The sequence below is a fragment of the Sitophilus oryzae genome, unplaced genomic scaffold (assembly GCF_002938485.1).
Source record: "Sitophilus oryzae breed Bouriz unplaced genomic scaffold, Soryzae_2.0 scaffold_484_pilon_pilon, whole genome shotgun sequence".
NCBI lineage: Eukaryota > Metazoa > Arthropoda > Insecta > Coleoptera > Curculionidae > Sitophilus > Sitophilus oryzae.
The window spans coordinates 1,024,373-1,049,542 of NW_022147067.1; the positions used below are offsets into that span (position 1 = coordinate 1,024,373).

The window sequence follows — 25,170 nt, forward strand, 5'->3', positions numbered from 1 at the left end:
CTAAAGGGCTAAAGTGCTTATTTCCAGTGCTTTATTGTTCAACGTCTGCCAATGGGTTTAGAGCAACAAGCAACAAATTCTCTTAGAAGGGCTAAGTCGTCATCTGCTGTAAACCTTAAGACTCTTTATAGGTTCTTTAGTATTGGAAAAGGTGGAATCCATATTTTGGGCCATATTTATTTAATTAAAACTAATCCCAGCTACATAAATATCAAATTACCTAATAAAACTAAAGCAATAATTCAAAACAATTCAAACATAACCTAAAATAAAAGATCTCGCCGGCCGGCTCCGGTTGTCAAATACCCGCACGTGCCCATTTAAGCAATTTTTAAACGTTATCAGAGGTTATTTAGAAAGAGCGCTTGGTGTAATTGATCCGCAAATTAGGTCAGGCGGTAACGTTATTAGCGGGCGTTGCGTTAAAAATTGACTTGCGCATATCGTAACCATGATAAGGTACGCGTAAATACTGCATGACGCTATTCGGTTTTCCGATATCTCTCTAATAACTGTGCCGGTCAGGCGCTGTGCACAATTTTAGAGGTCATAAGTGGGCGTGCTATGTACGCAAATTAGTAACCTAACTAGTGACCGATTCCGAAAATTGGAACCACGAAAAACAATAAAGAAAAAACAAAGATTGTAATCTGTATAATCTGTGACCAAAGAGTGGGCCGTCTGGCTGCGGTTCACTACTGCGCATTATATCTGTACAGGGTATCCCATTTTCGTGTGTTTTATGGGATTTCTCGTTTATGAGTAAAGACACAATGATGCGATTTTCACATTACTTTGCTAATTTTTTATGAAACTACACATAGGCACAAATATAGGTTTATCCTAGCCTCCTTAATTCCTGAAATACAGGGAAAATATGTGATGCGAAGTAGTGAACACAGATATGATGCGCAGTAGGGAACGCAACGTCTACTGGCTGCCAGACGTTGCGGAGAGCACTCTGTTCAGGAGAGCATAGCAAAGGATATAGTCAATCAGACAAATCTTAGTGATGATACTAATGCAAAGTTTTATTGAAGCGAGTTATCGTATAAAGTTTGTCTGGGTGGTTATTCGTTGCATCTGTGTCATTCACAAAGATTTATCCTTAATAAATCTGAGTGTTTCAGTTATTACTCATAGATGTACTACCTTTTGAATCAATCTACGATGAATGAAAAAAAAAACGATTTGTAAAACGTCGTATTAATTGGATTATTCGATGTCTGATGCTCGTATGAACGAAACACGTGTCACTGTTTAACTTAATATAAACGTCGAGACCGAGACTTTGAGTGTTTTTTCTGCTTCTTTTCTAGATATTTTAGTTCTCTAAAAACTTCTAATGCACACTTAGCCTGGGACATCCTGTATATACGTAAGCTTTTATTACTTAATTTAGCGATTATTCGCAAACTGAAGATACACACACCTCTTCCACTATCATTTGAACATTCAAAAATGTTGCTTCACTTATATTTACTCTCCAAAGTGAGAATACCGAAAAAAATATTGATTAATATTTCTGGTTCTGAATAAATATTCAAGAAATCACGCAGCGAAGTAGAAGATCATTTTATTAAATCTTATTTTAGAATCCACAAATCTTCCATATATGATAATCTGTTCAAACAAAAAGAAAATGTCACACACATCGTTGATCGGGCTTCCTTCTTGAAGACGGTAAAGGTTCTGCATACTGCTGACTGCTGTTCAAAATGTTGATGGCCACTTTACTGTAAGAATCTTGATATTCCGAACTGCCTGTTCTGTGAGCGAACCATTCATCAAGAACTGAAGGTGCTGAAAAGTATAGAAAATAATATTATATAGAGATTTGTATAACACATAGGATAAATATTGTTGCCATATATTGACAACAAACAGCCCACATGAAAGTTGAAAATGACCCATATAACACAACACAATCCTATAGATATCTTGAGGATATCCTCCAAGGATATAGTAAATATCTTAAGGATATCCAAAAACAAGAGGAGGATATTTATAGGATATCCAGATGGGACAAAAAAGTCATCTTCAAGACATCCCTAGGCAAGCCTTTTACGATTATTTGGGATATTTATAGGATAATACAAGGATGATGTTGGGAGCATTATAGAATATTTTAGGACATTATATGAGGACTGTTATTTGACAATACTTACTTCATCCTTAGTTTATAGTAAAAACGTTCGCGATTTAGTTTTATTTAGCCACATTTTGACGTTATTTATTGGATATTTTTATTAACACCTCTAAAATACACCTACATATTATGTCAATGAATTTTGCGTCAAAATTTAGAAGTATATTTGTATGAGTTAAGACCTTTCAATTTATACTGTACCATCGAAAAAAAACGACGTTCAATTGGCTTGAAAAATTACGATCGATGACATTCCCCATATAATTTTACATACAAAATAACAGCAATCTTCATTTCCAAGCCACCTCTGACGCCGTTTTTTTCGATGGTATGGTATTATACCAGATTATACTACCCTTTATGGATTCTAGCAGTTTATGTCTAGCAGCAACAGTTTACATCAAAGTTAGCACACAGGATACAGGTATAATTTTTAACACCACACATTCCAGAAACTCACAATTTAAACACAAAAATAGGATTTCTGTTTGAATAGATCAAACACAAAAATGGGTTTAGGGGTAAAGAACAAGCGCTTTTCAACAAATTTTCACCTATAATTTTGTCACAAATTTTTCATTGTGAGACCCTGAGTCGTTCGTCGTTTTTCGACATTGGTTGAGGTTAGGATAGAATTTCTGCTAGAACAAGGCTAGAACTATGAGTATAAGAAAAAACTAAGTCAAACTCAACTAGTTTTGTTAGTTTCAGTCATTTTTAAGCCCATCCAATATCGACAAACGACCGAATTTCACTAAATCAAAGAACTGAATAATACACGATGCAAAAACAAACAACTGTCGAGATGGATTGTGGGAAATATTTTGCGCGGGCGTTTTAAATTCTCTGTATTACTGGGAGTGCCCAAACTCATAAATATCCAGGTTATCCAGAAGATACCAACAGGATATTTTGTTGCCTTGACGTAATATATATATATATATATATATATATATATATATATATATATATATATATATATATATATATATATATATATATATATATATATATATATATATATATATATATATATATATATATATATATATATATATATATATGTATGTATGGTTTATTGCATTTTATGTAATATAAAAAGTAGTACATTATTTATTTTTCCTAAATATCTAGACGATATTGTTAGGATATTTTATTATCATGAGCATGTTTGGATATCTCAGCTGGATGTACATTAGATATACGACAGAGATATCCATAGGATATTCTATTCTGAGACATCTACAGGATTTCAGGATGTCTGGAGGATATCCTATATAGATGTCTTTGTAAGATGATGTTATAATGGGACATTCCGACATTCTATGAATATCCTGCGGATATTGTGTGTTATATTGTATGGGGACAATTCCAATCCAGTCAATCAATATATAGAGAGGAGTAAGACAGGAATGTGTGGTGTCTCCTTCGTTGTTTAATGTTTATTTTGAAACGATTTTTCGGGAAGCTTCCTCTTCAACATATTGCAAGTCAACGACGAAGTCATTAGCAACATTAGATTTGCCGATGCCGCAGTTCTTATTGCCGACTTTGATATTGGAGTTTAGTGGAACGACTTGAAGGCTCCTGTAAGAAATGCGGGATGAAGATCAATTTCTCTATTAAAACCAAAGTCATGATATTTGGAAAGAACCAAAATGTACGAATTCCCATTAAAATAGAGGGCAATACCTTAGACCAGGCCTACAAGTTTAAATATGTGGGATTCTGGATAATTAACACCTTGAACAACGACCTAGAAATAAAAACCAGAACAGAATAAGCCAGAAATTCATTTTTATAAATGAAGAACGTTTTCCAGAACGTTTTAGATAAGTTCCGGGTGTTTCTGAAAAGTGGTTCACTTCTATAACTTTTTTAATTTTTTAGATAAAAAACGAGATTTGGTATGTTAGTATAGGACAAAAATCAGGATTGATCGACGTTTTCATTTATTTTCGGTTACTATTTGACCGGAAATGACAATGACGATTTTTTTTTGCGGTATTTTTCTTCCTCGGTATTTTTTTACCGTATATGATAGAAAATGACATTCTAAATAGAATGATTTATTATATGTCAACTTTAGCCATTTTCAATTAAAAATTTTACTCCAAATACCAAGTATGTGGTACCAAATTATTCGTAAAAAATGCTTTTTCCAAATATGCTGAGCCAGCCTCGTACCATTTGAAAAATTTGAGTTATCATTAAAAATACGATTTGGGCATCTTTTAAGCGGCCATGAAAGGATACGAAAAAAAAATTCAGGATCAAATATATGTTTCCAAAGTTCTTTGATTACAAATTAATAGTTTTAACTCAGTCTTGGCACTCTAGATTGAAATTTAAAATGCTATTTTTATTTAATTGTAAATGTATAAAATTGACGTATGGTATGTCTTTCTATTCAGAATGTCATTTTCTATCAAATAAAGTAAAAAAGTACTTAGGATACAATCTAAAAATCCAAAGTTGTAGTCATTTCCGGTGAAACAGGAAGCGACCGAAGGTAATTGAATACCTCAATCAATCCCGATTTATGTCATATACTGGGGTTATGTACTGATTTCTTTCAATCCCTAGCCCCTGTGAGCCCCTTTTGAGAAACACCTGGTAGAATCGGCTGAAAATGAATACAGGTCTTAAAAATACGCTATAACGAATAATCTACCAAAAGACTCCTGTGACCCTCCGCCTGCTAAATATTGATTCTTCAACGACAAAAGTTCTTAAACTGTTTACCGGTTAATTTATTTAATAAAATGCTTGCACTGTAGTTTTCTCAGCTTTGCATCAATTTTATTTCGCTACAGAGTTTATTTTTTTGTCTTTTCTTGCAAGCATCAGCCAATACAATAAAAGCAGCTGCCGCAATTTTCACCTTATCATCCATATTTATTTTTTCAACTAACATTAAGCCGGGCACTCTAAAAAACAGCGAGTACCTAAACGCATCCTAGATCTATAGAGTAAACTGGTTGTCGCATTCTTCCCCGCACCTCAGTCCTCGGGACCGATGCGACAGGCTGTGTCGTCGTTTACGACCTGCTGCTACGAGTATATAGTGCTAATTATATATGTTCGCGAACGTTTTGTTCGCTTAGCTTGGACGCGGCTTAAGATTTGTCAGCATTCATTGGACACAGGGCACAGAATAAATTTTAATAACGCCAAAAATAAAAGAAAAGTAAAAGAGGCTTTTTTAATACAATCTAATAAAAACAAATGTATTGCTCATGCACCTGTAGATGTTAGTAATGTATGGCAATCGCTTATTTGATTTTAAAGAACATAACATAAATAAACATAACATACGTAAAATTTAAAAATAATCATACAGAAAGTTTGGGGCTTTTTGGTTTTACCTTATTAAGTAATTTTTATCAGGTAGTTAATGGTTAATTTTGAAGTTTAACTTGATCTGATGTCATTTTAACAGAACGTCAACGGTTTTTGTAGACGTATCTGTTTTAAAAAACTAAAATGTTCTCGAATAGTTGAATTTAAATAGTTTTTTTCTTTATTCTTTGTATTTTTATTTTCCGAGGCGTGTTTAGGGTTCTTTGAGCAATTAAGTTAAAAAAAGACAAAAAAGACAAAAAAAGACAAAAAGACAAAAAAGACAAACATCGAGGTCAGGCGTATCATGAATGCATCGGAGGAGACAGTACTGGATCGAATCGAAAAATCCAGCTTAAAATGGTTTGGACATGTTCTGCGTATGCCGGAGAACAGGTGGCCAAAAAGAGTTTTTCAATGGGCTCCCCAGGGCAGAAGAAAGAGAGGTAGACCTAGAAAATCCTGGAACGGAACGGTTACGGAAGCAATGGAAGCTCGTAAACTAGAAGCTGATGACGCTCTAAATCGAGATGTGTGGCGTAGGGTAACGGGAAGGCAGCAATAGGCTGTAGTTGGAAATGAGTATTAAACACTTAAACCAAATCCCGTTTATATATATATATATATATATATATATATATATATATATATATATATATATATATATATATATATATATATATATATATATATATATATATATATATATATATATATATATATATATATATATATATATATATATATATATATATATTTATTTATTTTGCTTTCGACGACGGAAAGAGATAAACTTTCCGAAACGTTAAGCATCTTTTTGTTCGTTAGGCAAATTTGTATATCTGTAAACCTAACTTCTGCCAAGTGGTTTCCGTTTGGGATTAACGCAGAAGTGTTTACAAAAAAAAATAACTATTTTATTTTGTAGATTTTCTTGCAGTGGCGAAATACCCATATAGAATTTTCTGGAGAGAAGCCTGTCTATTCTATTCAAAGATTCGTCTCATCTATCCAACCTAAAAGCCTACAAAGCGTCTGTCAATCTAGGATAAAAAAAATCTGCATTGTTCCGGCTAAAATAAAATGCCGTCTGGCATTATATTATGTGCGTTTATTTTTAGTGGCGCAGGAATTTTTATTCGGCATTTTACACAATCTTTTAGAGTCGAGAATGTATTATTTACAGTAATTTCTTCGAGATTTCGAATCGCACATGTTAATCGATTTTCGACGAGCTATTTTCATCACTTCGGTGTAAATAATCTTCTCCAGAGATTTTCGATTAATGATGATTGTGATGTTGCATTTGAGCATTATGTAATATATTTAGAGATGTTTATCAAAGTTTTCATCGATGTATTTAGTAAATTAATTAATAATTATTTAAATTCTAGTGTTGTCGATTCAAAATGATATATCTTTTTTTATAAATAACTACACTCAGATGCAAAAAACACGCAACAGAGAAATTTTTGATCAAGTTTTAGTCAAAAGTGTTATATTTTTGTTATTTTTGGCCCTATTTTCATGATTTTTTCAAACTGTATATAATTTTTTCAAACTGTATATAATTATATCAACTTTAATTCGTAAACTAAGTTTTTTATAAACTTTAGTATTTAGCATATTATACAGTGTGTAATAAATAATTTGCAATTTTTTCAATTATCATTACTTTTTGATGCAGTTTTTTTATATGACGAGATAGTTTTAGTGACTATTGTCGTAACGGCATATTAGGCCTGCATTGGATACTCTATATTAAATTTAAAAAAAAAAACGTTAGACTAACGATACAGTTCTGGTTTTAATAAACATTAATAACGATAACAGAACTAACGATATTAAAGAAAACATCTGTAATACTCAAGTATACAAACATAAAAAAATTTGTAAAAATACCCTGATACTTTGTGTTGCCTCCCTTAGTTGCTATAACTGCATAACTAATATAAGCACCAGTGCTAAAAGTAAATGACTTTTACCATCAGTGACATAATGTCACATTTTAGGCACTGACAGCATGGGTTAAAAATTACATTTTTACTGACGTTTGTAGAAAAATAACTGTTATATAGAGTTAAGTAACAGTGGCGGCTCGTGGGGAAAAAATTAGGTGAAGAGTTAAGTTTGTGCAAATTGCGCTGCAGGCGACAATTTTTTTGGCGCATTCACTATTTTGTCAACATTTTTTAAAATATTAATTGAAAATTTTTTGCTGCATTCACAATTTTGTCAACATTTTTTTTTTGTTATTATTTATACAATAATACCTATAATATTTTCGTTTTAGTTTGGGCTAAAACGCATTAAGTAAAAAGAGATACAACCAGTTTTCGATAAACAAATTATTTTGCATTCTAGTAAAATATAATTAAATTTAAATTAAATATAATAAACATTATATACAGTGTCCACCATAAAGTTGGATTCATATGGACGTTTTTTTTATATTAAAGTTTTAAAAAATCTTTTTGTGGCAATCACTTCTGCTTTGAAAACAACTTAAAATGCACCAAGCTAAAGTTGACAGCTAACATCTGGGAGCTGTCAAATACAAAATATTTAAAAGAAATTTTTAAAAATTGGTTAAATTATTATTATTTTAAAAAAAGTGACTAAACAAAATTATGTTTCAACTTTGACTTGGTGACTTTGACCGTCCATATGGATCCAACTTTATGGCGAACACTGTAATTATTGAATGGCTTCCCCGAAAAACATTTTTTTCAAAATAGAGATTTCAGTAAAATAAGGTTGTAATTTTCATAGATATAACGTTTTTTTCTTCGGTTTTTTCACTTATAATATCACAAGAGCTTAAATTATTTTCGGAAATTTTTTTGAGGGCACGAATATTTTGAAAATTATCCCGAGTCGAAGACGAGGGATAATTTTCCTAAAATATTCGTGCCCGAAAGAAAATTTCCGAAAATAATTTAAGCTTGCGTGGTATTCGGTAAGAAAATTTCACACCTAAATTTGAAAAAAAAATATTAATCCAACATGACATTTTAAAATAATTTCAATTTGTTAATAATATTAACAAATATTATTATATTTTTAATTAGTTACATCAAATGCTAAAACTCAAATGGGTAATATTTCAATATATAGACATTGTAGTTCATTCACATTATGATTGTAGATCTTATGTTTACCTTTTCAACTGTCAAAAAATTTCCACTAAAGTTTCGTGGCGCCTCGAAAAAATTTCCGGAAATTTTTTCAGTTGCCATGGTAACTAGTCAACATTAAAGCATGTTATTGGTTGAAAAGTAGAGGTGTGAAATTTTCACTGAAATTTCGATATTGAAAAAATTGTTGGTTACAACCGAAGAGCATTCAATTATTACATTAATGTTTACTAATCAATATTAATCAAACTAAATTTGACTTATTTATATTACTAACCTTACCTACTAATTTTTGTACCTAAATCAGCTCAAATTTTCTCTCTTTATTGATGCAAACTTATCAGTAATATCGTCATTTAATTAATTAATTATATTAATTAAAGCCTATTTAAACGAACATTTCCATTAAAATTAAGATTATAGAGTCTAACGTTTTTTTCTAAAGCATCGGCTATTGATGTATTTTGATTTTTTTTTAAATTTCTTAGCATTAACTGACATTTTAAATGTTCTGCAAAATCCCCGTGTTTATGCAAAGATCTTGTTATATTTACGAAATCAGTGAACCCTTCTTTATTCCAAATGCCATGTTTATTACAAAATAGTAAATACGACCAACAAAATAATTTTTGTAAAACAATACTACTACATAGCCAATTAAAATCAGAAATCCAGGAAGACTTAAATTTAATATTATAAGATTTACCACTTTTTCTAATTTCCTTTTTTTAATTTATGGTTAAAGTTTCAGTTGGTCACCCTTGAGATAAAACATCCCTCTTATCTTCATCTGTCCACCGTCTGAAGGGAGTTTCCAATAAATTGCACACCAAGTCATTAATTGGGTTCATTTTTTAACACATACACACACAAAAGAAAAAATACAACAACAAAACAGCACAAACAGTAAAAATCGGCAAAAATTTACAAGTTAAATCGACAAAAGCAATTAACAAACAACAATAAATAACAACAACAACTTTTCAGTCTTTACACGGTTAATTACTCGCCGAAGTAGCCGAATATTAGCATAAATGCATAAATTATGCGCTGCTGTCACGCATTTCCTGAACGAAAGGAAGACGAAGAGAACTGCCCCAAACCAAAAACTCATTCACATCGGTCTCCGATAATAAACTTCGGGGCGGGGGGATTTACATCTGCCGCTAGGCTGATGTCACGTTGCCATGAAAACCGTGCAGCCGCTTGGCTCAGAAATAGAAACATTTTCACTTGCACTCAAGGGCGTAGATAAGGGGGGGGGGGGTACTGGGGGACAGTACCCCCCCCCTGACGCTTGACGAGATACGAGAATTGAAATAGTTATTGACTATGAAAGGATTTTTTTTAATTAATATCCGACATATAAGAACACTGTATGCTTTTAATTATGTTGATTTATCGTTTATAATATGTTCGACCTAATTAAAAGCACACAAAGTGTTCTTATTGGCCAGGACAGATTAGTGGGGTTAACTCTAATCAATATCCATAAAGATATTGAAAAAATGTTGATGCTGTTATTGATAGGTTTTCCAAACAGCGTACTAGAAAACTTGATTTTGTTTTGTAGTTTTATTTATAGTTTTATAGTTTTTTTTGATAGTTTAGAGTTTTTTATTTATGTTATTTACAAATCTATATTTTAATTTTTGTGTTATGTTTTTATATCTTTTTGAAGACAAAAAAATCGCCGTCGTTTTAATTCGACAAAAAAATTCCGACGGTGATTTTTTTTGCGACTTAATCATAGTACCACCCCCATAGCATACACCTATCTACGCCCCTGCTTGCACTTCTGGCTTGTAGGCGCGTACGGGGCTATAATGCTACTTTTTCGGCCGGAATAAAAAAATTATCCGCTCCTACATTAGACAGCTGTGGTTATAACTAAATTAAAATCAATCATACAAATAATCTTAGATCTAATTACGCTGCGTCATATAAACAGATTTTTTTAAATTTACTTACATATATCTCAGACTATTCGTGGTTTCTTTCGTATGATTAATATCGGTTCAGACAGAATAATGTAAACCAATTAAAAATTGGGAAATTCCCATAACTTTAAATAGATCATCCTTTCATGCATATTAATCATTAGATATATTTAAAAACATATGTTGAGGGAAAGCTTTTAATATTTTAAAACTTATTAAAAAAAGAACTTTTAGTTATTTTCTTTTGTTCTTTTCATACGTGATTAATTATTTCTCTATTAACAATTTCACACATAATCTACCATGCGATCGCATGAAAACCAAATCTAAATGAAGAGTGTCCTATACATTTAACTGACTATAACTATTTTATTTTTGTAGATAGAACACTATTATAATTTATAAAAAATCAGGATTGAAGGGTTTTTACAAAGTTTTATTAAGTACTACCTAAATGGTTATGTACTGTCAAATGTCACAGTTATTTGTATAACGGGTGCGTCGCAAAAGTGACTCACCCCAATATTTTGTTTTATTGATGCCAGTTTTGAGACGCACCGGGTATATTCTAAATTATTTTTATAAATGGGCACTATTAGACATGTATTAGATTGCATTTTTAATGATTTCAAAAATATATCACCACATTTTTAATAGATTTATCAAAATTCGATAAAATGTACACAATGTTAATATTGTTGATGGACTCTTTCACAAAAAATAAAATACCCAATTCAAGGACAAAATCCTCGACAAAATCTGAATAGAAGACTATTTTCAGTATATTTATCCAAAAAAAATAGTTCCATGACATTGAATAATTTTTTATAGGCCCTCAAAATTACTTTAACTTGGAATAATTTTAAAGTGCCAATTGACGACGTATGAAAAATACGCCCAATCACATTGCAGAACCGTGCTCGTGCGCCAGCCAACAACTGGCAACATTGCGATTTGTTTTGACGTGCATGTTGAATAATAAAGTTGAGGTTAAATTTTTTGTTTACTCCGTTTGTGGAAGCTGTAATCAATCATAATCTAGATTGAAATTACCAAATATAAGTAAAAAACTTATGAACTGGCAGTAAAGGTCCATTTAAAAATATGGCGCGAACTATTAGTTCTGCCAGTAGCCCGCTTGGATCGCGTCGAGCGCGTGTTTCCAGGCTTTAACATAGGAGTTTTCATTTCTTTCAGTTAGTTATTCTATGATGCCAGGTGTGACGTATTAAAGATAAAGTGCGGATTTTATTCTGGGCTCTCTTGTTTTTATTTATTTTCTTAAGAACGACTTCAAGTTTTTCGAAAATGAGATTCTTTCGAAATGAAAATTCTAGAATTAATTGCTTTATTCAATTATGCGAATTCCAAAATATAGTGAAAGAGCATAAGCTGAAAATGATGATGATAAAACTATAATTTCTTACTTTAATAAATAAAATGCTAAGTAAACACTCTGAGTAAAATTAGTAAAATGCCAACAATGAACAACTTACTTCTTGTAAACGATGCCGGTTGGCAAATATCAACGAACGGTTTCTGGATTTCGGTAAACCTGAACTTGGTCGGGTCCCTGTAACCCATTCCCAGGCCGATCGTTTCTCCTTTCACTGGGATTCCCACAGGAGAGTCTATTGCTGGCATCAGTTTTCTGTACTGAACCAAATTTAGACCTGCAAAAAGATCCAGTAAAATTTAAATAAAAAAATTGTATTTAGTTTGTATACAGGGTGACAATTTGAAAACGAACAATATTACCTCTACCGATGATAATATGATAATTCGGCGAAATACGTCAATTTACATATCAAGGGGGACAATTTTTGAGGCATTTGTTGTCGTGTTACTTTCAACCCTTTGACCCCCAGGGTTACCTACCTACCATTGGTTACCCCCACCTACCCCTAAAATTTTAAATGGCAACCCGTATTTCTTTTACCATTTTTGAGTTCCTTATAAAATTCTCAAAGAAATAATGCAGTTTATGTAGAATTCTATAAGAAACACAAAAATGGTAAAAGAAATAGGGGTTGTAATGGTTGTATAACGACAATTTGACACGAAATACCAAGGGTGTGGTACCAAATTATTCGTAGGAAAAAGCTTTTATTATTACTTTATTCGTAAAGAAATGGAACGAGGGTGGCTCATTAGCATATTTGGAAAAAGCATTTTTTTACGAATAATTTCGTACGACACACTTGGTATTTCGAGTCAAATTTTCGTTATGAACCACATGTTATAATTTCAAATAAACCATAATATGTGAGAATGTCAAAAGTTGACATATGATGTCATTTTATTCCGAGTGTCATTTTCTATCGAATAAAGTAATAAAAAATCGAGGGTGCCATTTAAAAATCAAAAGTTGTAGTACTTTCCGGTGAAACAGGAAGTGACCGAAAACAATTGAGTACGTCAATCAATCCTTTATGTTATATACTAACATACCAAATTTCGTTTTTTTTATCTGGAAAAATAAAAAAGTTATAGGGGTGAGCCACTTTTGAGACGACTGACTTTTGAGACTTTTTTTATTTATTTTTTATGGTTCTATTTTAATAGAAATAGCAAAATTAATGTCACATTCTCATTGCTACTCTTTGTATTCTACAAGAAGGTGTTATCAAATTTTCAAACCCACGTTTCGTGTTAAAGCTACCCTCATCAACTTTCTTTCTTTAAATACGGCTCTGGATTTCTTATTAAGGATTTTAAGTAATCTTAAGAGTCTATTACGCTGTACTGTTCGGGTCGCTCTCGGGTCGGATAAAGCTGGTGTGTGGCCCAAGGAAATATATTATATTTCAGAAATCTGCCTAAGGCTTAGCCCGATCCTGTCGTGTTAAGCCACACCCAAAATTCCAAACAAACGTGCTTTGAAGATTTTAATGCTTGATTCAGGTTTGCAGGGCTTCAGCATTTGCCATAAAATATCGAGCAATTTGTTACAAAATCAATTATAAAATAAATTATATATCACTGTAATCACAAAACTTCAATCTATTTCCGTATTGTAACGTAATTTTAAATTATGTCTTTATTTTCGAGAAAATTTAGTCCAAAATTAAGGAATATTTTGTTGATGTTTGACCAGCAAAATCTTAAAAGTAAAGAAGTTGTCTAAAAATGTGTTACAATACGGATATAGTACACACAAAAAAGAATATTCTTATTTTGAACATTTAATACTCAAATAGAATAAATCTTAACTTTGTATATACGCAAAGAAATATATATTTATACTAATTATTTAGAATGATAAATTTAATGCTGCAATATTCTCCTAATGAATGATTTATTTTATAAAACAAGAATAAAAATTTTAGATTTAAATATTTAGTATACTATATCTAAGACACAAACGATTGTTGTTTTAAGATATCCAATCATTTAAAGCGAAAATAAACTAATTCTACAATAAAAATTGCATTTACTCTGTGTGAAATGCCTCGAATTTAAAGTTATATAATGGTTTTCTTGATTAAAGTATATTCAATCTGCATTTGAGTAACTTATTTCTCAAAATGAATATTAGTAAAAGCCTTGTATATGATATAAACAAGGGTAAAAGTTTGTTTTAAGATACGACCGAATTGAAGCGACAAAAGTTTTTACTTAGTCTGAATAAATATATTTTTAAATTTGAGACTTTTCAATTTTCCGAACAATTTTCTTTTTGTTTCATTTGAGTAAAATAAAATTCTTAAAGTAAGGCAAAAATATCTCTGTTAAAAGTTTATTTTTAGTATGTACAGCATAAACATTGGTTTGGTTTGGTCATTTTGCAAGGTATTGCGACACTGAGGATGACATGTCACATGATGTGGATCGAACTTCCCAGGTTCGAGTCCAATATTCCATTACTTTATTCCATGGCTCGGTATTATGTTGCAGCTATGCAATTTCTTCTTTAAATGTATCTAAAAATGATTGCTTTCTGTTAATTTCAACTAAATTTTACTATTTTAATGCTATACCTTCTAAATTATCTTTTTTTTGTTTCGGGACAATACCAAAAGTCTTCGTCATCTGGCCTTTTTCTTTGTTTTTGGTTATCACCAGATCTAAATAAAATATTTCTGCAGTGATTCACTAGTTTGCCCTTAGCCATAACTGTCTTGTGAAATGGACAATATGCTCTTTTCACAGGGGGACAGTAATACACTCCCATTGGCTTTGTGGGAAAAAGAGCACTATTTTAGCAGCCAAAGAATTGTACTCATCTTGTTGAAGTCGACTAAAAAATAATTATTTTTAGTTTTTGCTTATGTAAATTCAAAAGCGAGTTCAGCTGAGTAAAAAGAGAATTACATTTTTTATTTATTATAGTATTTTACTTACTTTTTAACTACTAACGTTTTTTCCATAATTAATAATTATTCGCACCACGGCACCAAACGCAAGAGCAACACCCATGCAACACCCCTACCGCGTCCCATCAAGCAACTGTTCAACTCAAAACTCAACTATAAAATACCGATTACCGGCCGCCTGAAGCAGGTTTAGAAAACAAGTGATGGGAAGGGGTGAAATGAAATTTGCTAATTCTCAAGACAAAATTAATAAAAAAAATAATTTTAATCCTAGTAAATATGTTTATTTTTTAATTGGTTTGTGCAGCAAAATATATTTAAACAGAAACATAGTAGTTTCAAAATGTCTAAAATATTTTTATTTTAAGAAAAACTCTGTTTTAATTCCTTGGTTATTTTTATTTGAATAATATTGTGATCTTATACTAAACAATTAAAGCAAAGATTTGTTTTAAATGAAATATATAAGATTCTTAAAATAATATTTTATTTTTCTTGATCGAAACCTAATAAAGTTCATTGAAATAGACTGGTATTTTAAATAGAAAATGTAACTTATTTTGGAGGCAGTATATTTAAAACTTTAATTAATACTATCAGAGTTTCTAAACAAAAATATTATTTTAAATTAAGAAAATATAATGAAAAATTATTATTTTGCTGTTAAGCAAATGCATATATTTAAACAAAACATATATACTTGAAAAAAGTATCCGTTTATTTAAATTTAGTAAAAACTTTTGAGAAAATATGATTACATCAATGAAGTATTTCTTTCTTTGTGTGTATAATCCTTTATCTTTAATTTCCTTCTTCATTTGTGTAAAAATACCTAGCCAGTTTTACATAAAACGTTAAATGCCGAACGCTTATATTGCTACTTTTTCGGACTAGTGAAATGGGATCTTGCCTCTTAAGGGCCCAAAACCAATGATGTATCCTGTAGTTTATCTAGATACTGTTCTGAAATTATGTTGTACGTTTATCTATAACGTTTTCAGTTTATTTAATCAAGTCAAAATTAAAACAGATTCGAAATCGATCGGTTATTAGATATTAAGGTCACGCCGTTATTCAGATAAAAGTCAAATCGAAAAACTATCATCCGTCTCAACATCATACACTTTTTTGGCACCCATTATGACATCGCGCGAGTTTATTTAAATTTATTTAAAAGCATCGATCCTTTGATCCGAATCAAAATTTAAAAACAAACTTCGCATATTGCCAGCGGATTATTTTTAATCCTAACGGTATATTATAGTGATTGAGTTCGTTAGCTCATGTTCAAAAAAAAATATTCAGAACTCAAAGAATGTAAGAGTACTTAAAGGTTGATTCACACTATACCTTCCATATCAGCTACCTTCCGTTTCCCTTCCGTTCATATAAAATATTATATCATGTAAATGAATAGGACAATGCACACTATCCGTTCCGTTTCCCTGCCGTTCCATATCATTTCCTTCCATACATTTTTTTGGCGGACGAACTGAACCGTATCGGAAACAGCGTTGTCTAGTTCTTACATTTGTACCAGCTCTGTTAACATTTTGCTGATATTTACTTATTGTTTCGTCTCTTAATTAAATCTATTGCCTTTTTCAAAAGCAGGGGTGGATGGGCCATATGAGAAAACGGGGAAATACCCGGTGGGCCGGTGTAAAAATGGGCCGGTGAGCGGGTCCCGATCAGGGCTCAAAAAAGATTGGATTAGTAAAAATTAATGCTCGATTTTTAACATCTTTTTTGCAAAAAACCTCATAGACGTGTTCCTGGGGTCGAAATATACCACCCGTGAAAATATTTGCACTTGTTTAACACTCACCCTGTATAGTTTTACCCAATATTCTTTTATTAATATAGTCTGTCCAACGAGAAGATCCTTGACAGTGATAGATGTGTCTGTCATTTTAATTTCAAAGTAGTTTATTTTATTTTTCAAAGAAATAAGTTGGTACAACTGGAACGCACAGCAGGAAATATTTAAAATTTGATTGACAAGATGACAAGTGATTACTTCAAAATATTGTGAATAAAACTGTATAAAACTGAAAAAATGTAATCGAGTTATTTTATTTAATAAAAACGGTATGTGTTAATACAAAACAAACAAGAACAAGACACTACATACCAAAAAAATATAAAAAAGAACTATTATTTACTTTCAAGCTTTATGAAACTACCCGCATTTATGATTATATTTATTAATATAACTTATGTACAAATACAAATTTGTAATATTCCACAGGAATAAATAAAACAACATAGGTAAATAAAACAAACAATTTTTATTAATAATAACACCTACCAAATTTTATACCTTAAAGGTTGATTAATTAACTTTAATCTTAATTTTTTTAAACCAGTACCTTTTGACATTATTTTTCTGCAGTACTAAAATCCATTATTTACCTATCGTGTGATGTCGATATTTTACAGCTACTCCAGTTTTTAGTACGTGTTTATCCTTCTACCATATACCAGATGCACTTATCTACGACGAAATGGTATACAAACTTTATCGATGGCAACTTCATTGGTGTATAAGACTTTCTGCCTGGGCAGCGAGTATTAACCATAATCTGTGCTCTGGGTCTACAGTTAATTTTCACTCCATTTTTCCTCCACTTGACTTCAAAAGATACAAAACATACGTAATAACACGAATCAAATTGCATCATCTTTCAAAACGCAGGGTATTTAACAAAAGTTGACACAAAATTATAACCTATAATTTGGCAAGACTTTGACAAGCGTCAAAAATGACAAAAATCTAAAGGCGAGTTCATACACATCGGCGTCCGTTTGTCGTTCATCGTTCTGTCAAACCAATAAAATTGAAATACGATCTGTCATTTTTTAAATAAACCAATAAAACTGGTTAAAAACAACAAGACACGACGTATAACGGATTTATATTTAAACCCATCCATAGATAACTTAAAAATTATTAGAAACTTTTTTTAGTAAAATAAATAGATTGGTATGGGACGTCATCTGCTTCTCTTCTGTCATCGTCTGTCGAAATCTTACCTGAGAAAAAAAAACAGAGTATAACTAATAAATATGACTGACTGGCAGCAAAAAAAAAGATGAATAGCATTCATGATAAGAACTATATAATAACCTAAAATATGCTGCAGTTTTAATGGCGACCGCGGTTCATTCAGTTACAAACACGTGTACACGAGGAGGCTGCTGCTGTAGCAGAAAAGAGAGAATATCTTTCTACAATGTGTAAGAAAGTATATACCCGAAAAGCTAAAAGTAATGTATTTCACAGAGGATCGGGTCAGCTGAACTGAATGAATCAGGAAGTCTTAAAGATTCTCAAAATCGTGACTCAGAATCGTAGCCTATTCAAGATCAAATTACCGTTATCGATAATGGAAATAAAGCAGTAGAACCCCGTAAAACTGAGCCATTTTGTAATAAAAATTCAGATGTCCGACCCAATATTGGTCTTTACGAAAATTTTGATCAAGACAATTTATTTTTTTTTAAAAAACCGGAGGCAAAAGAGCTTTTTCGCACGAGCGAAAAACACCCTTACTTATATACAGATTGTCCCAGAAATAAGGGCAAGTATTTTAAGGAGTGGTAGATCTCGATAAAAGAAACATATTTTCTCTTCATCGTTTTTCAAATAAGTCCAAAATAACGGAGTTATTTTACTTTGAAAATTTCCAAAAAAAAATAATTTTTTGTTCGAACCACTGGATCTCTTCTGGATTTTCTTTCTTGTAAATTTAATCTACTACCTATGTTGCCATATTATCAAGAATTTATGTTTTTAACGAAAAACTAAAAAAAATTCCAAAACATTTTTCAAAAAATTCCGAATTTTCAGTTTTTTTTTGCGAAGAAAAAACCTCATAGGCGTGTTTCTGGGGTTCAACTATACTACCAGTTAAAATACTTGCACTTATTTCTGGGACACCTTGTATTAATAAATAAAATATGTTTCTTCATTATGGTCAGTTTGTTTTTGTGGATTTGGGCCGGTTGTCTGTTTTTCCCGGGCCGGTTCCACTTCCTCATCCACCCCTGTTCAAAAGATACAAATTTTTAAAATAAAACTTTCGTAATGATATAAATTGTACAATAAAAAGTATGGAACTGATACGTAAAGGAAGCTTACATATAGCGTCAATACAATAAAAAATACGGAACGGATATGGAATGGATATGGAGAATGAAGCAGAATCGGACATACATTGATTTAAACCAAGCAGAATTGGACCTAGAAAATAAATCTTATTTTTACGTGAGAATCTCCCCACAAAGAAAAAAACATGTTTTTGAAACCCTAACCCCCGGTGTTTTCAGGTACGGATAGCGTGTTATAGCGCCAGGCTTCAACTAGTTTTTAATAAAGCTTTAAAGTAGGTAAAAAATAAATAAAACTTTTTAAATCAAACTATTTATTTCATTTTTAATTCGCATATCTTAATTCATTAATATTATAACAGGAACCTTATAAAACCTGTTATTCAACTCACATTTGCTTTTATTTCTTTTGTGTTACAATTTTAGTTTAATTTCTTGCACTATGTACCTTATACCGTATGATCGAAAAAAAAAACGGCGTCCAGTTGGCTGGGAAATGATGATCGATGATATTTCCCATATAAATTTACATATGAAATGACAGCAATCTTTATTTCATAGCCATTGCTGACGCCGTTTTTTTCGATCATACGGTACATCTCTTCTCCATGCTGTTTTTTAAGTAACTCTCTAGCTAAACCTTGCTAAAACATCTGTATTGTGGTCCTTTGAATTCCAGTTAATTCAACTTTGTTTAGACAAGATTTTTCCTTTATTTTTTCTTTTTTTTTTGAAGTTCCATCACTTTGAGTTCTTAAAAATAAAAGTAATATGACAAAATTGTTTTTATTTAATTTTTTTTATTAAATAATTTGTACATATAATGTGTAAATGTAACAATTATTATAGGTACTATTCATTTATTATTATTAAGACAAAAGTATAAGTGCATTTATCTATTTTATAAAATAAAAACTCACCTTAATTACTATCATTGATGCTATCCTACCTATTTCTTTACTATGAGAAGCCCTAGAACAACATATTTGTTATTACTAACAGTCTTATGCTATTTTTAATTTTCAATATTAATAACTTACCAGATGGCGGTTTTAGGATTGGTTTATAAATCTCTGCTTGCACTTTACCTGCTTCTTCCATATTTTCTATTATCAATTGTACTAAAATGTTAATATAATAAATATAACAGTAATATCATGTAATTAAACTATAAATTACTTACAGATTATTTTTTCTTGTTTTAATTTCTTATAAATCGCATTCCATCAATAGATCTATTGCACCACCACCACTGCTGAAATTGAATTATCTTTCCCTTTTTCCATAAAGGTAAATTTAAATAGCCTATACCATAATAGAACTAGTTGGAGTTGAAAACAAAATATATTTTAGTTGAATTTTATTGTTTTTATTTTCATTTTGACGATCTTTTGACAACTGAACTATAACCTCACTTTTTAATCTAACGATTTGAAATTCCGAGTTTCTGTCTCTGTCTGTTGTATCGACTTTTCATATATAACCATCTCAATTTCAGATATCTTATATTGGCAACACTTTCTCTACGGAGTGTCTACCGGTCCGTAGGCGGCCGTCCTCCAAATTGTTATCTATTGGATTATTTTGTATGAAAATACCCAAATGTTATATCCTATAGATATTAGGCTCTAGATTGTTTATCTTTTAGATAGTTATTTGTTAGATAAAAGTTATTTATTTATAACTGAAGAGACCGCGCCTAAACATATTAAATATATACAGGGTGGTCCGAACTGTATTCCGCAAACTACGGCAACATATTCTGCAGTTAAAAATAAATAAAAGAGTTCTTATAAATGTATGTCCTAAAATGGCTTAGTTTCGGAGATACAGGGTGTAGAAGTTTCATTTTTATTTCGATATTTTCCAAATAATTTCTGAAGTAACGTCAATATTTGGATGAAATTTGGTGTCTGGGAGGCTTGCAGAGGGCGCCACCTACATATTTTAACTTGTTTGAAGAGTAAGAACTTTTCATCCTTACCTGTATAAAACTACTTAGTAAAAAAATATACATTTGCGACGTTTTTAACGTAAAAAAGGTCTCTTAATAAAAATCGCTATGAGTAATAGTTTTCGAGATATTTGAAATTATCACATACATATACATACATACATTGGGGTGCAAATTATCAATACCTGTCATTATTGACATTAATTAAACATGTTGACTAATTAGTTAATAGACTGAAATCATAAATTTGAAATGTCTTTGTGCCAAATCATCATCAATCATCATTTTTTTGAAGAAAATTCTATGATTAATTTAATAAAAATTTCCCAAATTTAACATTTCAGTCAAATAACTGTCTACTTAACATGTTTATTTTTTGTCATTAATGACATATATTGACTATTTCCATTCTAAATATCTGGAGAAGGGTTGTTCGTAACGATTTCTACCAAGAAACATTTTTTACTTAAAAAATTACGACAATGTATATTTTTTCACTCGGTAGTTTTATACAGGTACGGACAAAAAGTTATTACTCTTCAAAACAGTTAAAACACATGTAGGTGGCGCCCTCTACAAATAGGAGTCATAATGACATCAAAATCAAATTTCTCATGTCAAAAAACGACCAGACACCAATTTTCATCCAAATATTGACATTACTTCAGAAATTATTTGGGAAACATCGAAATAAAAATGAAAGTTCTACACCCTGTATCTCCGAAACTAGGCATTTTAGAACTTTTTTACTTCTTTTTATTTGCAGAATATGCTACCTAAGTTTCCGGTATACAGTTCGGACCACCCTGTATATTTTTTCTAACACAGTTTCATTTTTATTTATTCATTTCTATTTTAGATGGTAAATCCAAACACTTTCCAGTAACAATCTTACCTCTTTTCGCGTAATCTGTCTCATATATAGTTTTCATTTTTTCATCGTCAGTGTCGCAGGGATGGTCCAAAATGTCACTTACAAGAACCGCCATCTAAAAAGAGATTATTTTTAATGTTTAACAAATTCTAAACTATTTTTCAAATTATTTATTACTCGTTTCTTTAGAGTATCCAACTCTTCGTACAAAGCCTTTTCTTTTTCGGCCAATTTCATGTATCTACCCATTTCCGGTTCGTACAAATGGAAGTCGCAATGACAGTAAGGCTCGACCAGTTTGGCAACATAGCAGTTGTTGGGTTTCGTCTTGATTGGTGGCTGAGACGGTCTACAAGATAATTTTTACAATCGGGGGGCAAGGATGGGCTTTTTTCCCCCTCTAGAGTTTCAAAAATTGCTTGAAAGGCCAAGTTTTCGAGTAACTAAATTCTTAATATTTTTTTTGTGTAGGGCATTTAAACACAATTTATTTAAACTAATTTCAAGTCCGGCTCTGTTTTTTTTTCAAATATTTAATCTATTCATCGTTACAATATTGATGAGCTTTAAAATTTAACAATGACGTGCGGTAAAACATTGAATACGGAAAATGAAATACAATAAAGTAATAAAAAATAATAGAAAATAAATAACATAAAAAACTAATCAAATCATTTCCCCGGAAGATGGATGGAGCAGTATAATGGCCAGCCAGGTACCTGTCGCCAAGGGGTGGGGGGGGGGGGGCATTATTACTTCATCATTTACAACAAAGAGTACAAAATGCATTTGGAAGTATAAGAAGAAGATCTGTTGAAAGGGCTATACATAAAATTGAACAATTGTTTATTGTATCGATTTCAATTGTGATTACTGATACTAATATAGAATGTTAATTTACATTTTCAAAAGTCTTTAATTATGCAGATAAATAATAATATAGAATATTGAATTGTGATAAAAAATAATTAGGCAAATAGGTCAACACAAAATCAAGGCCCGCTTCGATATAAAGATCAAAAACCTAATATTTCTCTCATTCTTAGAAATAGATGTCCATAACTTTAGATCATTGGAAAGGGTAAAACGCCAGCATTTTTTTAAGTTCATAGACAACTATGATTTCCATTTAAAAAATTATATTTTTTTTTTCTGACAAAAAGAGCAAGCATAGAAAAAAACTGACTCCGCCACTGCATTGTGCCTAAAAAAGTGCCCTAATAGCGTTTTTACAGAATTTTATTATTCCGTAAAATAAAAAGTTATGGGCAATTTTCCAAATGGTAAAAAATTCAAAAAGACCCAGTATCTCGGTTGGCAGTGAAAATATCAACAGGCGGTTTACGCCATTAAACGTTTCACAGAAACCGAGATCGTGACATCTATGTCGGTTTTGCTCTATCTAGTCAGGAAATAGGTTTTCTCTGTTTAAACAGACCAATTTCGACCACCCTGTACACCACAGACATTACACACACATTTCACATTACAAAAAAACAACATTTTTTAATAAAAATATCTATAAATTTAAAAACTAACCTGGGAACCATAGGTTTTCCATAGGGCCACTTATAATTTTCCTTGTTGGTTGTCAAAAAAGTCTCCATTGTTTATTCACTTTAAATCAGTTGTTTCACTCAAATTTCTTTACCGCTAATTTTGCCTTATTAACTACACTAAATTACTGCCCCAGGATTCTCTTTCTCGTCACATCAGATATCAGTTTGCTGTCCCTAATTTTCCTCCAAACGAACTTAATCAGAAACCTTAAACATATGTAGATTACGAAATTTTGAACGAGCCTTGTCAAGGCATTCCAAACGTTCATTTTGAACGATTTGACAGACATGATGGAAACGTCACCTTTACTCACCTGCACTGGAATTATAGGTAAGACACGGTATAGTATAAGATGCCCAGGTTCGTTCAACAATGTCGAATATTTGAGCAAATGTATAACAAAGTTTAACTCAAGGGGTAAACCGCTGGTGTATTTTGATGTTGGCAATTTTGGCATTATTCGTGGTATTACTGATATTAGTACGAAATTATTTAGCATTATTTCGTTTTTTTTTTGGCATTATTGTAGAGAAATTCGTCGGCCGTTTACCCCTCGGTTTAACTAAAATCTTGACAACAGCGAAATTATGGAAATTAGAGCTAAAATAGATTTTATTAAATTAATTAAAAATAATGCTGTGCTCAATCTCGAATTACAGTCTCCTAACATGAAGCATATACTACACAGATATACACACATGGCCAAAATTATTGCATATATCGTTTAAAAATATACGGAAAGGAATTTAAAAAATCTTTTTTTATACATAGTTTTGATAATCTGTAATACACATTTTTTTGTTAAAATGGATATGGTAAACAATGTTTATCGTTCAGACCCAATATTATTACAAATTCTTGCACATTTTGATTTGTGGTCTCTTGGGTTTCAGAATAAATTTGACCATTGTTTTGGTCTTAAAATGCCTAAAAACATTATTTCACAGTTTAATAGAGTCAGAATAGTAACACTGTCTCAACAATGCTACCGGCAAGTTGCAATAGCTGTAGGAGTTAACCAAAGCGATGTTTCGCGAATATTAAAAAAAATCAGGGAGACAAACGAGGTTACAGCCCGGAAGAGGTAGAAAGAGAGTTACTACTGCTGTGCAAGACCGTCAAATGTCCTTAATTGCACTACGCAATCCCCTGCTTTCTAGTACTCCTATTAAAAATGAGTTAGCTCGCCTTGAAGGAGTAAATGTTTCAAGAAAGACCATCGCAAGAAAACTCCATGACAGAGGATTACATTTAAGGAGGCCTCTACGTGTTCCGAAGCTTCATTTACAGCACAAAATTACGCGACTACAATGGGCTGAGGAGATGAGAGCAAATGGACCTAATTGGAATTTCGTCATGTTTAGTGATGAGACAAGAATAGGCCTAGTGTCAGACTCGCGACGAACTTTGGAGTGGAGAGCATCTGGAAGACGAGCACGCTTGAATGCAGCTCAACCCCGTGTCGCGTTTCAAGGGGGAAGCATTATGGTATGGGCAGGTATAATGCACGGAGCTCGAACTCCTCTTGTTTTTATTGATGGCACAATGACAGGTGCCTCATATCTTAGAAACGTTTTAGAGCGTATTGTGCGTCCATTTCGAGGAGCAGTAGGGGATGAATTTGATTACATGGACGATAATTCTCCTCCCCATCATACTTTAGCGGTTCGCGAATTTTGGAAGGAGGAGGGTATAAGAAAACTGTGGTGGCCACCGATGTCTCCAGATATGAATGTGATCGAGCATGCTTGGGACATGCTAAAACGCCATACTGCCAAAAGGAAT

General features: G+C 31.7%; 1 protein-coding gene across 1 annotated transcript; it reads right to left on the minus strand.

Annotated features, from left to right (window-relative positions):
* Nucleotides 1-1,605: 1,605 nt before the first annotated feature.
* Nucleotides 1,606-23,691, minus strand: LOC115886355. The gene is made up of 5 exons (XM_030905451.1): nucleotides 23,365-23,691; nucleotides 22,003-22,174; nucleotides 21,847-21,940; nucleotides 12,065-12,241; nucleotides 1,606-1,803 (listed from the first exon to the last, which is right to left on the minus strand). Exons 1-5 carry the CDS (start codon nucleotides 23,430-23,432, stop codon nucleotides 1,646-1,648), a joined length of 669 nt encoding a protein of 222 aa, XP_030761311.1. The 5' UTR covers nucleotides 23,433-23,691; the 3' UTR covers nucleotides 1,606-1,645.
* Between the last annotated feature and the right edge of the window lie 1,479 nt (nucleotides 23,692-25,170).

Excerpts from the sequence above, each read along its gene's own strand:
- LOC115886355 (XM_030905451.1), bottom strand. The coding sequence starts at position 23,432 with ATGGAGACTTTTTTGACAACCAACAAGGAAAATTATAAGTGGCCCTAT. Across the intron at positions 22,175-23,364 it reads GGAAAACCTATGGTTCCCAG|ACCGTCTCAGCCACCAATCA; the intron begins GTTAGTTTTTAA and ends ATTATCTTGTAG. Across the intron at positions 21,941-22,002 it reads TGGATACTCTAAAGAAACGA|ATGGCGGTTCTTGTAAGTGA; the intron begins GTAATAAATAAT and ends ATCTCTTTTTAG.